The sequence below is a fragment of the Gopherus evgoodei genome, chromosome 3 (genome assembly GCF_007399415.2).
Source record: "Gopherus evgoodei ecotype Sinaloan lineage chromosome 3, rGopEvg1_v1.p, whole genome shotgun sequence".
Lineage (NCBI taxonomy): Eukaryota > Metazoa > Chordata > Testudines > Testudinidae > Gopherus > Gopherus evgoodei.
In genome coordinates, this window is record NC_044324.1 from 213,873,234 (window position 1) to 213,890,267 (window position 17,034).

At 38.6% G+C, this 17,034-nt stretch overlaps 1 protein-coding gene across 4 annotated transcripts in view; it reads right to left on the reverse strand.

Moving 5' to 3' along the window:
• Window positions 1-17,034, reverse strand: part of SLX4IP (SLX4 interacting protein) — a 131,327-nt gene that overhangs the window by 23,522 nt on the left and 90,771 nt on the right. For all 4 annotated transcript variants that reach the window (XM_030558004.1, XM_030558001.1, XM_030558002.1 and 1 more), the window contains 2 exons: window positions 6,618-6,695; window positions 3,905-3,993 (listed from right to left, as the gene is read on the reverse strand). In XM_030558004.1, coding sequence (XP_030413864.1) covers window positions 3,905-3,993; window positions 6,618-6,695 — 167 coding nt within the window. The remainder of the gene's footprint in view (window positions 1-3,904; window positions 3,994-6,617; window positions 6,696-17,034) is intronic.

A 17,034-nucleotide genomic window follows, 5' to 3' on the forward strand; every position in this document is an offset into this window, starting at 1 on the left:
CTCAGATATGAGGATGTTCTAAAAACTGCAGTGAAGGCAACCTATACTTTTGATGTTTGGAGGGAGAGAAGTGCCAGCCATACGATAAACATATTGAAATAAAATGGGGAAATCCAGAGACATTCTCAGGGATGAAATGGCCCGCCCCTTAAAAGAGCTACTTATGGCAACAAAGAGCTGAGGAGCCTGCCTAACGGGCTTTGTTCTATTAAGATAATACAACAAGGCACTAGAAACATCCAAGGGGTGAGGTTTCTTTTTCCCTGGAGAGGACTGGAGTATTTGGAAAGAAAATTAGAAGATTAATAGATTGATTTAAATGGAAGTCTGACACAACTTTGGGAATAACTTTGGGATGAAGACTGAACACCTCCTTCTCTCTGTGGAATATTGTGCAAGATGGGTTAGCCAGAAGTGGTTCTCTAATACCTCACAGGTCTAAAAGCCAGGCCTGCAGAGCTATCACACAGTTAACATCTCCAGGCTGCCACTAAGGGGCAGCTGTAATCAACCTGCACTCCACTTCCCATGATTTTCTGTGGACAATGACCATGGGAAGTTCTGCCTTAAGGGTTTGACAGGCAGCAGCCCCAGCACTCCTGATGGCTCCCTGCCTATATAAACCTAAGGGTCATTTCAGGAAGTACCCAGGCAACAGTGCGGATCTCTTGTAGCTGCTATGACCATTCCTGTTCTATGCTCTTGAGCTCCTGGCTTGACCTTGGCTTGTTCTAGACTTCATCTCCTAACTCGGACCCTGAAACCTCAGCTGGACTCTGACCCTCAGTATCGACCTTGGCCTGGAACTGACTACAAACTCCTTAACTACTCCTAGCCTCAGGTTTGCCCCTGCTTTGACCCTTGGCCCTGACTGCCCCTTGTTGGGATCCTGACAGCCTAGAGTTTGCTGACTTCTGGCTGATATAATGATGATCAGAAAGGCCATCTTGAGAGTAAGGTGAGAGCATTCAGAGGGAGAGTCAAAGAAGGGGCTCTATGACCCTTGTAAGAACAATACTGAGATCCCATATTGGAGGGAAGTGAGGGAGGGCTGCATGTGCCCTTGGGTGGAGGGCACACTAGGACATGCACTGTGCAGGCTACAACTCAACAGCCCTGATATTCTAAGATTACAAATGAACACCTAGTGTGCGAGCCACATGAACAGTATCCTCTATTCCCCAACCCAAAGACACACACCTTATATCTACTAAAATTACCATACACATGAGACTATACACATCACCTTAACTCTGTTTCCACTTCCTTTAGTGAACTCCCTCCAACACCTGCCCTTATTTCTCCCCCTGCCCTACAAACCCCAGGTTCCCCTCCCTGTCCTCCACATTCCCCTGCACACACCTCAGATTTCCTCCCTGTCCTCCACATTCCTCTGCCACCCTTTCTCCCCCCAAACACATACTTTCCCTCCCTTTCCCTCGTATTCCAAAGGCCTGAAAATTCACCTGCTCCTCCATAGTTTTTATTTCTGCCCCATGACGGCATAAGGGAACCTCTTCCCTGAGGACAACCTGGCTTCACCCTCAATAGGACAATGGGAGACAGTGACCATCTCTGCTAAAAACTTCCTCCTGCAGCAGGTATAAGGAAAAGGTAGCCATCTTAAATGAGGAAAACTTATGGCCTCATTCCCATTGAGAACAATGGGAGATAGATGGTAGCCATTTTTAACTTTATTAGTTTCTCTGAAAAAGAAATGTGCCGGTCACTGAAGAATAAACTCTCAGTTATAAAGATTAAAAGTGAAAAAATAACCCTTAATCCTAAAGATTTGTTTTCAAACAATACCTGTTTCACCAGATCTCTTCAAGGTTCAGCTGCCTGACAATATTTGTTTTAAAGATACATGTCAACAATAAAATGTGAGAACCCCTGAACAACCCAGTGACAAATTTCAAACACTTCCTATTGAAACTGTTATTATACAAAACCAACCAAATACTACATAGGAAATTCAAAGGGCATAGAAAGTAACACTAGATGATGTTTTAAACTCCAAAGACCACCTATGTGTAGAGCAGAGGCTGGCAACCCTTGAGACGCAGCTCACCAGGATAAGCACCCTGGCGGGCTGGGGACCGGTTTGTTTACCTGCCAACTCTGCAGGTTCGGCCAATCCTACTGGCTGCGGTTGCTGACCTTTGGTGTAGAGAAAAACAGAAATGTATGCCCCATTTTAAGCCCAATTCAGAACACCTTAGCTATGGAGTCATAATAAGCACCTCCCTCACAGAACATGCCACAGAAGAGAATTTGGGGGAGGGCCAGGGGGAGGCTTCTGCAGTCTAGTACAGAATCCAGGCATACTTCCTGTTAAACTTCATAGCAAGCACACTAGCACTATGATAGCACATGCTGTAGCATTTCATATACATAGTGAGCTAGACTATAGCAGCCGACCCTGCTGCTAGAACGGCACAAAGGATCTGAAATCCCACTGACACAGCTACTTCCGCTCGTTGAGGTGGTTTTATTATGTTGATAGGAGAGATCTCTGATTTAGGGTCTAATTCTGCAAAGAAACTTTACTCACATGAACAGCCCCATACAACAGGCCCTTAAAATGTTACGTTCACTTTTTGAATAATTAGGGATTTGTACAGACGGATTCAAGTTTTAAGTTACACAATTTCAAATCAATACTGTAATATTTATGTGAAACAATCAAAATATTATTGACAGCATCACATTATTCAGTTCCCTTTCCTCTTCTAATAGGAATCATATGAAAGGGAAACTAAGGAGGGGAATTCTTATTGGAGAAATTAACTCTCTCAAATTGGAAGGAGAGTTTTACAAGAAACTTTAAAATAGAAAAATATAATAATTCACTTCCCAAACACAAAGTGTGGTGGTTTTTTGTTTGTTTGTTTGGTCAAAATGCATGTTTAAGGAATCTGAGTGGCTTTTAAAACACGTTGTGAGAATAATATTTTTTTGTTCCAATTGGTAACAATATATTTTCAAAAGCAGTTAATTAGATTTTCTTTTGAGCAAACTAAACATCTCTTTTTGCTGGATTACTTATCCTTTACTTTATCAATCTTGGGACCAAGATAATACAGAATATAAAGCCCTTGTAGCTGATGTTAGAACAAAACTTTCCTGTTACAAAGTGCCTTAAATTAAATTTAATGTTTAAACTTAATATTTCCATTAATCACTCCTACAATACATGCACAGACCTTAATGTGTATTTATGACTTTCACCATGAGCGCAAAAGAAACTGCCTGTTATAAAACAGGCCACCTGGGTCAATGTTAGCACTCATGAGACAACCAGTGGTTAACTGCAGTATAAAATTCATACGCTGTTGACCCTGACAGAGCCTTCTAGATGAAATATATAAGTAATAATTTTTACTGGTAATGAACAACCCAGTAATACCCTTTTTCCCCATAAATTTATTAGGGGAACATATTTTGTTCCAGCAGTGCCACCGCTGACCCTTATTAGTTGTCTTATAGGATAGAGATGCCAAAAAAATAGGGAAAACAAATAACACAGAGGACCTTATAAATCTTAATATTCAGTAACACCAAAGGTTTCAAGGCCAAGTAGTCAGAAATGCACACCTAAAGTTAGAATTCTAAATAAGTGGCCTGACTTCCAAAAGTAGGGAGCTTCTAGCAGTTCCTGCTATCTTCAGTGGGAGGTGTTGGGTGTTCAGCCCATTTGATAATCAGACCACTTAGGTGACAAAATATGCATTTAGGAGACTACCCTTAGGTTCCCATTTTGAACATCTTGGCCCAATTGTTTAGATGATCTTTTCCATCCCTAGAAAATATCAGATTAGCATTTGAATGACTAAGTCTACACAGAAACATGTCTCACCACCGAACAATAAATCAGACTATTCTGGTACTCCTCCATACATACCAGTGCTCCATTTTCGCTCGTCCAAAGACTGGGATTAGATTCAAGTCTAGCGACACAAACCACAAATTTGTCTGGAAATACACGCAACTCTGTGTAAAACAACAAACCCCCAAAAGATTACATGTATCTTTCAGTATATAATATAGCTTTTATAAGGGCAACGTATATGTGTACTACATTTTGTAAATCAAAGCAGCCGACATTTTAAAATGCACAATAATTTTTTTCTCTCATCTCACTTTTTGCAATTCCCCACTCTTTCCTCCCCCTTCACTTGTGGGTTTTTTTGTGGGTGAGGGGGTAAATCATTCAGTTATCAATAGGGCAGAGTATGCTCAGTTCTCCAGAGAAAAGGCTAGGCTGCAAATTAGTCCACCTGAGCCCAGGACAAATGTATCACATGGAACCGCACTGGCAAGTCATTCAGCATGATTTCCTTTGTGCTAGTCTGATGATTCATTTTTTCATCTCAAAACCTTTAAGTCATGTTTATAACATCAGTATAATGTATTGCATCAAAATTGGACATAACATGGCATATGGAAAACATCTTTCAAACTATCACGAAGGTGATTTTAAAGTATTTAAACGATTTATTACTGTTTATCATTACGATCTCACATATCCTACTCCTAAAAACACAGTTCCTAGAATTAACACATAACAGCAAAACTTTGTAGTCATCTGAGATTACTAAAGGGAAGAGGATTCAGTAATAACAATTCTGAACCACTGATTAGAATAGAGTACATCAGACACCACTCAATTTAGTGACAAAAATACTAGAGAGAGAGAGAGAGAGAGTTCTGTTTTAGCAATCTGAGATTATTTCCACATACATTAAAATGGCGTATTTTTATTTAGGATTTAAATGTGAAATTGTCAGACTTTTATAACAATGGGCCAGAACATCCTGTCTTATGGGAGAGGAAAGAGGTAAGATAGGCAGGAAAATTATGAGCCTGACCACACAATTTCCCCCAGAACATCCCATCAAAGGGCAGCAAACGGGAGGAATATGGAGCTATCTGCATGGACAGGTACTTCTCCACAAGACTGTGTTGTTTCACTGACAGCATGCTCTGTGCAGCCATTTGCCAAGTCCTCCTGTGGCTGCTAAGCAGGAGCCATGAAGGTAACTTTACAAGAGTTAATACTGTATTAATTACTACTAGATCTGTGAGTTGGTGCGGTGGCTTGTAGCCAGACCCGCTGTTCTTCTGGTCTCAGCCCTGCAGAGCTCCAAGCAGAAAGGCTCCAGAGGAAATAAGGAGTGGTGCTGGGATGGAGAGTGGGGGCAGTAATCCCCATCTTCTGCACAGGAAGGATAAGATGCATATGCAGAGGGTTGCTCCTAGTCTCAGATATTAAGCATTCTGACAATGTGTTATTTCAGCTTTGACTGTAAAATGAACCAATGCAACATGAGTTTCAATTGCAAAATACAAATTCTACTTAAATGATAATCAATGTGTTCTTTTTGGTTGCAGTATTACATGTATCCTGACTAAAATAACTGTTGCGGCCAAAGTGTTTATTAGCTCAGGAAATATACTTATTAGAGTGCAGCAGCAGCTTTTATTAATAGTAAAAATTATTATTAACGACAAAGAAACAACAACAAATTTTGGCCGCTGTCTTTCAACAACCTCTGTGTAAGAGCAGGGGGTTCTATTCATGTGGAGCTCATTACAGGATCGTGGCCTTAGAATTTTTTCTGATAGTATTGGTAGATCAAATTCATTTTAGTTTGGCTGTTTTGACTGTTACATTTTGCCAGATAGTCTCTTGCTGGTTAACAAAACAAATCTGTCACTAGACTACAATATTTCATGTAAAATTCCAAGAAAGCTTAGCTCCAAACCAAATAAAGTTTTGATGTAAAAGACATTACTACAATATAATCTAATATTCCAAAACAGCCATGAAAATGTACAGCTTTGCTGAAATACTTAAAATCAACACTCTAATCTCTGCACTCAGTATGCAGTTGGACAAAATTAGTAGTTATCTGAAACAGAAGAGACTTAAAAAATGTCCATAAACATAGTAAATAAAACTCTATAAAATGTAAGAGACATTACTAAGATTGTTATTCAAGCAGTTAAAAGATTTTAAGGCCACTTAGCTGATTTACTTTATTTTTCTTTTAAATTCAAAAGATCATCATAAAGGGCAGTGAATGTTATGGTTCCTATTCATTGTTGTTGGAGCAACAGGATTGATATCACTTCCTTACAGAGCATCTTGGCTTGGGAAAACATGAAGAAGAAGAAGATCTGGCCCAATGACATCACCTATGTAGGGGTTTTACAGCAGTGGGCTCAATGAAAGCTTTTGCTTGCATACACATGTACCATACAGTTGATGCTATAAGATATTCAAAAAATAATGATGTGACTCATTGGAGTGCAACCTCTGGTTGATTCACCCCATGGAGATTCAGTAAAATGCTGAGCATCATCACAAATAAAAAATCTGGTATGACCGAGCTAATTATTCTGGAACAGGCAGTAAAGCAACTTTAAAGTTAAATAAAACATACAAACAACAGTTTGGAAATATTTTTGATTAAAAAAATATCCCACAACAAAACATAACAGAAACTAATGAACTGAATCAAAATTCTAATAGAAACACTGTGTTTATGATCCTTTCCCTTCTCCCAATTGTACTAAATGTTAAGAAACGGAGTAAGAAACTGCCTGCTTACCGCGATACTGTTTCCCCACCACGCAACGGAGATTGACCCATCTTTTTATGAAGTAGGCTGTAATGTGAAAATTGCCACCTGCAACATTAAACAGAGTGATGTAATAAGTGTAAGTGCATTCTGTTCTCACAGTATGCTACACATTTCCTACAAAGATCTCCTGATTGTTTGGAGAAAGGAAGGCATATCTCTCACTTACAAAATGTGTGTCTCTCCAAAAGAAATATTTTTAATAAAAACTTCTTAGAGTCAAGAATAAACTAACTAACGTGCAGCAGAGTAAACAAAAAACAACAACACTGGATTTTAAAATTGATCAGTTATGTTATCCAATCACAGAAATTAACTTTAATTAATTCATTGCCCACAAAAGGTGCCAGACAAACAGCTCTGGAGACTAAGACACTGTTCATTGTGACCCCGTTGCACCCGCACAATCAAGAAGGCAGCTGAAAATTTTCTTAACTAATTGCTTTTTAGAGAAAGACCTTGGCTTGTGTAAAGTTTGAAAAAGTTTGGTACAGAGATGCCAGCTATCAGCAGATTCTGAACGATGCTAATCATTTGTCAGTCCCATTCAGTTCAACAAGATCAGGCTATATTTAATTCCAGTGACAAATACTATGTGGTGATCAAATTGTGCCCAGCCTCGGCACGGGTGCACCAGCAGGGGCAAAGGAGCCTCGTTCCCAGTGGCTGGCCTCACTTAGAATCCTTGTGCTATAAAGGTTCTCAAGGCTAGAAAGATGATCTTGTGCACTGGATTGCAACTCCAAAAAAACCTGGGTTCTATTCTATTCTCTGCTTTGCCATCAACTTCCTGCGGGATCTTGGCAAGTCACTTAGTTTCTCTGTGCCTCAGTTCAGTCTGTAAAGTTGGGATAATAATTCTTCCCTACCTCACAGGGATGTTACAAGGCTAAACTCATTATTTTTTGCAAGGCACTCAGATACCTTGGTGACAAGTGCCACAGAAAAGCTTATAAATAAATATCGCCATTTTCGACTCTCGAAAGAAGGCAAGAGAAGGCGCAGGATCACATATCCCCATCACAATTCCAGCCAGGAGAGCTAACCAGGAGCAGACGGTCTGGATGTTGACCATAGCACACAGATGACAATGCAGCTTCATTCCCTTCTGCATGCTCCAGAGATTCCTACCTTGCATAGTGCCTCTGGGAGCAACCCCTGCAGTGGTGTTCCACCACACTATCCTTCATGCAATACCGTGCTTATTTACCATAATCAATCCCTAAATAATTTTTCCGTAGGAAGACAACTGAATACTTGCTTTAACTGAATACTTGACTCCCTTTAAAGATCGAATCAAGATGTATTAGGTTAAGCCACCCTTTAAAAACAAGGAACACTTTGGATGCAGTCCATCACCTTTATTAGTTGCATATTTACAGCACATGATTAAAGAAAATTGTTATTAGCTATCTCCAGTTTGGCACCCACTACCCTTTCGACACACTGTCAGCGAGGTTTGCCAAATCAAAGACTACACAACTTTGCGCTTTCTATAAACAAACTGTAATTGTGACAGTACAATGCCTCCCACTGTGATCTCAGTAACAGTGGAATAGAGAGATGTCTGTAAAAACTAGAGCTGGCTTAAAAACAAGAATTCTGTTTTGTGAAAAATTTCAAGGTTTCAAAGTTTGTTTTTGTTCTGCATCAGAAACTAGACCTCTTGAAATTTTTCACAAAAAGCACTTGAGCGCGACCCTCTGCAACAGCCAACAGTCTGATTCTGCCCGATTCAGAGTAGGGACTTGAACCTGGGTCTCTTATTCCAGGTGAGTGCCCTAAACATTGGGCTATTGGCTCTTCTTGGGTGCGGGGGGGGGGGTCCCTCTCGCACACACACACTTCCCCCTCCCCACTCCGGATAAACCTGTCCAACAAAACTTTGGTCTAAACTGACACATTTCCACAAACAGTTTCCGTTTTGATGAATCAGTATTTTCAGATTAAAAATTCTCCCATCTAAAAAAATCTTGACCATCTCTAGTAAAAATACAAATTTACAAACCAGTCTCTAAATGAGGAAAATGGATAACTAAATGAGGAAATCCTCTCTGCCTGAATGTACCTCACAACACTGAACAAGCACTTCACTTTCATTGTATTTTTTTATTAAAACTTCAAACAAAAGGAGATCATCTTTTACATATCCCACCTCACTCTAAAACACAGCGCTTCATGCCTGAGATTCTGCTAAGAATGGGCGCGACATGTCTATCTGTTTAGTTTTCCTGCTGTTCTGGTGTCCTGTAAGAAGTAAGTCTTTAAGCATATCTAACCAACTAACAACCTGAGCAGAGTTTCAAACTGATCTTAATGACCTTTGATTTACAATATGTCTGCTCTTGGGTGTAAGATAAACCCCCTCTCCCAGCTCTATGATATTTTCACTTCAGTTGCCCCTTATTAGTGCATGATTTCAAGTTGACTTCTGTTGGTGACAGAGTCATACATGATATGCCCAAAATATTGTTAAATACATCTCCTTAATTTCACCTCTTCACTGATTCTTCCCTTGTGGAATCTTTCTACCAGCAGGAAAGGTACATTGTCATGAGGATCTAATGGAAGCTCAGTTAAATGCCATTCTGCATTTAGTAGGGAATATCATGTCAGTACAGCAGCTCTAGCAGCCAAAGTTTATCACTTAAATGATGAATGCAGTCTGCATCTGCTTGTATCAATTGGTACAATTGCTGCACCTCAGGAATAATTTTCTTCACTCTTTCTTTTAGGAGGTGACAAATATTTACATGCAATGATTTAAAACTTGTGTTCATTAAACCCACCTAATAAATAGTTTTCTTCATAGTTGCATCTATATTTGAGTATTAAATATAAGATCGTGCAATGAAAAGAAATTGCAATGTAGACATTGTGTAGTTGGTTCTAGCAATCAGTACACTTCTTTTAAAAGTGAATCTAATGTGTAAAAGCTACTGTTGACAGCTACAGAGGCTGAAGTCCTCCATTTATCATATTCATAACCCCTGTGGATAAAAGAAGGAACAGCATCAGCCATGGCTGATCAAGCTTTGCCACACTGCTTCGAGAGTGTATCAACCCAGAACTGGAAGAACTCTGACTAATAGTAAGAGAGAAGTTCAGTCTTCATACCCAACTACTCTTCGCTGAGAATGCTAGTAAGGGTGCCAGTTATTGCTAATTGTGGTGTGTGTTTGAAGATGTGGATATCTGCATGCTAGGAACTGGGGTGTAAATATATTTTAAAAGAACATTATATTCCATTTTTAACAAATATTTTGAAAAACCTCTTGCTCGTGCATTGTCTTTGGAATTTCTGCACCGCTCCGTCCAGTAACATCAGTTTGTGTTAGCAAAACTACAGCTGTGCCAACGTCAGCTGATAATACAGCAGCGCTGCAATGCTACTAACACTACAGAATTCTTTCTGTTCATTCCAAGGAAAAATATCTGCAAGTTAACTATTCTCTTACACAAGATCAAGAAATGAAGATACGACAGAAATGCCTTCTTCCTATCTGAAGAGCCTGTGCACTCTGCAGCCTCCTACATGTAGATTACCAACACAGAAATTGGAAAAATGTTTTCAAGTTTACAGTAAATAATGCAGAAATGAAACCTCTAGATGTTCTGATTTTGAAACTGTACATCTAAGTCATCCTGTCAGAGTTCCAAAAACATTCACTGAGACACTGGAAACCAAAACATGACCGAATAAATACAGTCCTAGCAAGTGTGCAGTTTAGTTTAAGCAACAACGTGCTCCAGTGAGTAATGCATTTTAAGGGAGTGGTAATTTGCCCTGCCTGATATATTTCACAGTCCCAGGACACTGAGAGGAAATATCAGATGCTGAGTTTATACTGTAAAACTATCCGGCAACACTTGTTTTCCAAAGGAATTACAGCCAAGTTGACTTGAGCTCCCAACAGCGCTGCCAAGAAGAGCCTGTGGTACAGTGTATAACAGTGGAAAGCCCTCTCCCACGGCTATTAGAGACCGTTCATCTGGGAGCCTGGGAAAATGCCTATGAGCTGCTGAGTTATCTGGAATAGCCTGGCAGGTGTTCACTTCCCAGCAAAATCTGGCACCTGCATAGCTCAGTTACTAAATTCTGCAAAGTCTTCTCCAAAACCACAAGACAGGCCTAAGAAGGCCTATTTCCCCCCTCCTCCAAAATTTCATACCTGACACGCCTACACTTCTGATTATACAGCTTTTCTTGCTGTTTTCCAAAACATCTAATTTTTTTCTCATGGCTCAGCCTTTTAAAATTTCTGACATAAAGTTTTGGATTAAAATTGCCCTTTAGATTTGAAACTACATGTGTAGTTTTACTTGAGTGAGCAATCTCACTGAAAATGACGAGACACAAAATGCTGTCAAAACCACAAAGTAAAAAAGATGAAAAAAATATTTTCCCCTATAATCTCTTTCACTAATAGTTATCTTTAGGATTACTTGTAACAAAAGGCATGGAAAAGAGATAAGATAGAAGAATGGTTTCTAGATTTATGTTGTCTATTAATAACATTCCACTGAAACATGTGCAATCCATGCAATAGAGCTAATGAGAAACAAAATGAAACTGATCAGAAATGGACTGAAACCAAAGCTGAGACTGAACATACTGTTTTCATTGTCCAGGCTGAATGAAGATTCATAAATATGCTAAGAGCATAAACAGTGAACAGCAAATTACAATTAAGTTATTTGATTATTAATAACACATTTGCTTTTAAAAAATGTATATATAAAATTATATATACATCATTTTAACTTGACACTGCATCCTTTAAACCAGAAAAACATTTCTTTTTCACTGAAACAGATTAAAAGAGCCAAATGGATTTTTTTCTAAAAATAAAAAAAACTGTGTTACAAAAGGATTTTCCCCAGGGAATGACCCTGCATTCCAAGTTCCAATCCAAGAAAAGGTTTAGGATTTAAATAATCTAAAAAAACAGGATTCATACTGGAAGTACTTAAACCTGAAGTATAATTACAAATAGCAAGTTAGTTATGTATAATTTCCATACCAAGCCTACATGTCTGTGGGCATAATTTAGTGCCTGCAATGAAGAACACTCTATTTAGCACCTGTAATGCATGGGAAAGCATTAATCCAGCAGGTGGAAAACTGTGACTTCAAGTCATTGCCCCTCCCCACAAAAGATGATGACGTCTAATTTAGAAAATTAGGACCAACATATTTTTTCATCTAAATAGCATGAGGGGAGGGGAGGGGAAGGGAGGAAGGGAACCACAGATCTAAGGGAATTGGATAAAAATCTGCTCTGACACTTTTTTCTAGTGAAAGTAATTTACGAAAATAATGATTTAACACCAGTTTACATGACATGATGCCATATTAGGGATTAAAATATAAGATCCACCTGTCATAATGATGAAAAACTGAGAGGAGATTGTGTGTCGATTACAAAACTGTTCTAGTGCCTTGAATGCAAAGAAGGAAATACCCTTATGTTTATTGGCCAGCACTATGAATTTCCAAACTGTTGTCAGTATTTGAATGGTTTCCTGCAACGTGTTACTCTTTATGCTTAACAACCTAGCTCTGACACTCTGATTACCTTTCCTAGATCTGAAGAAGAGCTCCATGGAGCTTGAAAGATTGTCTCTTTCACCAACAGAAGTCAGTCCAATAAACGATATTACCACACCCACCTTCTTTCTGTCAGTATACAACTCAACTATATGACAAAGATACAACTCAACTATATGAGGAAGCCCAAATTCCTTACCTGTGTATTCCAAATAATGGACCAGATTCTTAGCTGGTGGAAATTGAAGTCAATGGAGTTACATCAATTCACACAAGGTAAGGACCTGGCCCAGCGTGAGTTGTCATATTATCCAAAAAGTGACTTTTTCCATTTCTCTTTACAATCTCATCTATGGAGGGAAAACAGAGATGATATAGAAGAGAGGACGTAACCAATCCAGAAACTGGAAGTCTGAACAAGCCAAACAAACATCAATATTACACCCATTCAAACAAAAATACACTTGCTTTTTATGGAATTTATAATTTAAGTTGTTGACGTTAGTTTAATTATTAAAAGAGATTTCTAAACTGTGAGTTAGTGTTGTAAGCCTGACTTTGGTTTCCACAACAGAAGCTAAATACTTCTGGTAATTAAAAAGATAGTGAAAAAATATTCTGCAAATAAACATGAGATTGCCAACTTCCATCCTTTTTCCTCTAAAGCCAGATTTATCAATTTAAATCTCTGTTGCATTGCATGGATTTGTTTAGTGAATTAAAAAAAAACCAGACATTTCTTTCAAATTAATGTTCTAAATGATAAAATAAATTACATTTATTATTTGCCTTTATGACACTGCTGGAATTTACTAAATCCTATTAGTGTGTCCATAAAGGATCCACAAATTGGTTTTTCACTTTTCAAGTGATGAAGAGCTTTGTCTACATTTGTATCAGTTTTACTAAATTTTAGTTATTTACTTTTTTCAATAAGTATTTTACAAATTAAGGGCTAGGTACTGCACTCATATTTTTCTTTATACAAAGTCCCTTTGAGATCAATAGGAATGATATTCACAGTGTATAAAGTTAAGCACATGTGTAAGTCTTAGTAAGTGAGGCCCCTAAAATACAGACACATGGAAAGTCTGGCCCAATCCTGCAAACACAAACATACATAACTATAGTCCCATTAAAGCCAATGCAACTACTCATGTGAGTAAAGTTTGGAATGCCCATATATTTTTGCCAGGTCAAGTTCTTAGTCTAGCTCAGTCAACCTTTCAGTTAAATGCTGCAGCAAAATTTTCTAAGCACAGGAAAATAAAGGTTACATGATGGGTAATGACAAAAATAAATTAGAAAAAGGATTTTTTTAAACCTAAAAATGCTACATTTTCTCTCTACATCTGTCATATGGCAATGCAGTTTAGGAATAAGAGAATGCTAAGCAGAATATTGCTGTTTATCATAGTAACATCACAAATAAAAGATACTGCTTGTCTTGCAACCATATAAAGTGTGCCTGAAACCACCTCTTGTGACAATTAAAATAACCAGAGCCTCACCATTTAACAAGCATTTCTAAAAGAATTTTCTTCCTTGTAAATTTAATTTGCTTGGTTTGTTTTTTAGGGGACTGCTGCTGGTGGTGGTTTGATGTCATTTTTACATTGGTGCTTTTAGGGGCACACAGGGTTAAACATGTGTAAAATAAATTTTCTCAGTTTAAAGAGCACAAAACAACACATTTAGGAAACCAGACAGCTAGCGGGTCAAAACATTACACTTCCAGGTCAAGCTTCTGGTTGCAATTAAGTAAAATTCCTACAAGCATTTCTAGGGAAATCATGTTTCTTGCAGGTTTTTTCAATCCCTGCTTTCTTGCTTACATTGTAACCACAGCATTTTCACTCTCTTTAGCAACATATAATACCTGTGTATCTGAAGAATTTCTATGAATGTGAAATTACATTTTAATCTAAAAATTAAACCCTATCAATTTTTCCATCTGAGTCTCATTCATTTAAAGTTGAACTAATTTAAGAAAATTAGATGAATTTATTAAAGGGAAACCATTAAACCGAAATCTAGTTTATTTAAAAACATGCATTAAAAACCTTTTCTCAGGAGCCACACCTCCCCCTTTTGACCTCCTGCAGTATTTGTGATTTCGGTCACATTTTTCTTATTTAAAAAAATGTTTTTCCTCTCCCTGGCAGCTGTGAGAAAGACCCACTCAAACAACAGTAGAAACTGACTGAGGACCCGATCCTGCACACATGTACGCACAGCTTAACTTTAAGCATGCAAGTAGTCCCCAGACTTTTACCATAGTCCAGCGAGACTACTCAGATCCTTAAAGTTAAGCATGTGCGTAAGTGTTTGCAGGACTGGAGCTTAACTGACCTACTATACAGGAGAGACAGTGAGTGTGTTGTCAAAAGTAAAAACAAAAACAAAACTGTAAAAATAGAGAAATATGTTTTATCTAATTTATTTTTTAAATAGTAATCTAGATGCTACCTGTTCCAGTAATAGAGACATTGTTTTTAGGCTTAAGTATTACTTTCCAATTGATGGTGTCCTTTTAAAAGAAAAAAGGGCTCTTTTAAAAAGTCCGAACAACTCTTTTTCCTTTTCCCTAGGCCATTATTTATATAGGGTTGGATCCTATGAGGCTCTGTTTTCAACTCCCTTTGAAGTTGAGGGAACTCGAGGATACTTAGCAAACTGTAGAAACACCCAGCACTGCATAGGCACTATTACACTATGCCACAAACCTCTTACAATACAGATGCACAAATTCAAGAAAATGAATATTCCCAATGTACTAAAAAGTTTAGAGCTGCCTCAGTTGTACTGCTTTAGCTGGAACAAGGGTTTCTTAATTCTTTTGGCACCAACTTCTTACAATCAAATTAAAGTTAGTAATTTATGGAGTTAATATAAATGTCATAATTTCATTTGATAAATTACCAAGACTATAAAATTATGGTTTCTAGTAACTGCTTGGCTAACGAAGGGAAAATGAACAAGCTATTTATATATAATAAATAACTCAACTTGGGACATAGCATTTTATCTGATGTTATGTGTAACAGATGGTTAGTAGAGAATCTCCTTCTTGTTTTTATCAAGATATTGAGCTGAGATGCTAACCAACTGGAAATTGCCAAAACAAAAGATTACTTGGCCTTTAAACTGTCAATGTTTTGCATTAGCAGTGGTGTGCGTTCAGACTTGCACTCAACTTGCCTGCATTGTTATTGAAATCAGGGCCAACAGTGAATGCTGAATATATGAATGATGAATATACTTGCAATTGTGTTTCAGGTTGTTGAGCAGAATTTTCTCTTGCATTACCTTCTCAAACTTGCTTACACTTCAATGACCAAACATTAAGTCAAATTTGTCTGAAGAAGGGAGGATTATTTGAAAGTTCTGCAAAGAAGAAGTTGGGGCTGTGTTGTTAGTCTGAGTGGCACCCTGGAAAGAGGAAGAAAAGGGAGAAGAAGATTGCATATGGGATGGGCCAACATACAAGTGTGGTAAAGGGTGAGCATGGAAGACATGGTTGAGCTCATGAGTTTGCACGTATAATCAAGGTCTGGCAAAACTTTTATTGCTCAGCTGCTTGTGACTTATATTTGGTTCAGCATCAGTTACAAGGCCACTAGGAAGGAGATGTGGCTACACTGGTTGCAGCTGGACATTAAATCCAGAAGATTTATCATGACAATATGGGTTTTCAAAAGCGTGTCCACTTCACATGAAAATTCTGGGATGAAATTAGAATGTAATTACTATAGGTGGAGAGTTGCTCCATTAAACCTCAGAATCCTTGGTGAACTGGTTGTGTCATTAACCACAACGATCTTGGGGTCACTAAGACTGATTGTCCTTTGGATGACTTCAATATCTAAGTGGATGTCATCTCTTCAGGATCAACACAGAAGTCATGATCAGCAGACTTATTTCAGATGTTGGTGTATGTCAACCCCAATGGCTGAGTGAACTGTAGGAGGATCATTACAACTGTATTTACATAAATTTACAAAGTATATGACATAAGGCTTTGTGGTCACTGTTGCAATACATAAATGACATATTGAATATCAAATTCTGTACCAAGAAATACTCTCAACCCAACCATGAAGCATGTCAGGAACACATGGCTATCACTTTACAAAACAACATGAATTTCAATCCATTCATCCAAAACAGTGTGATGATCTGGGACAACCAAGTAATCAAACAAAAAAACATGACTTGAATATGGTCTTATTTACACAATTTTACCGTAGTGCAACACCAACAATTTCAATTAAGTTACTCTTAAGGGCACATCTATACTGCAAGCTTTTTTCAGTGGCCTGTAGTGTATGTACCCACATAGCACAGTTGCAGTGTAGCCAGTGAACCATGGCGTAGGCAAGTAAAGACACACCTGAAGGGTGTGGGAATGTACGTGAGTACAGATCCTATATGGCTCTCTAGTCGCCCAAACTTCCTGTCTACACTGCTGCTTTTTTTTTTTAGCAGTGCAGTGTCCCGCTGCCTCCCTGCTGCTGGAGTCTTCCCCATCACAGGAAGAATCTGGCAATGGGGAAAGGCTCTGGCACAGGAAAGGCAACATGAAAAGGTTCCACTGGCTCCCTGCTGCTGGAGCCTTCTCCCATCACAGCGACAGACCCCAGCAGTAGGGAAAGGCTCTGGCAGGGGGGCTTCCCCACTGCCTCCCCCGCCAGAGCCTTTCTTTGCCACAGTGAAAGGCTCTGGTAGCAAGGAGCTGCTAAGGCCTCTTATCACTGCTGGAATCTTTCATTGACTTGTGTAGCTACACAACAGTATGTAAGCAGCCTGCTTTTCACTCCAGGTATAGCTATACCA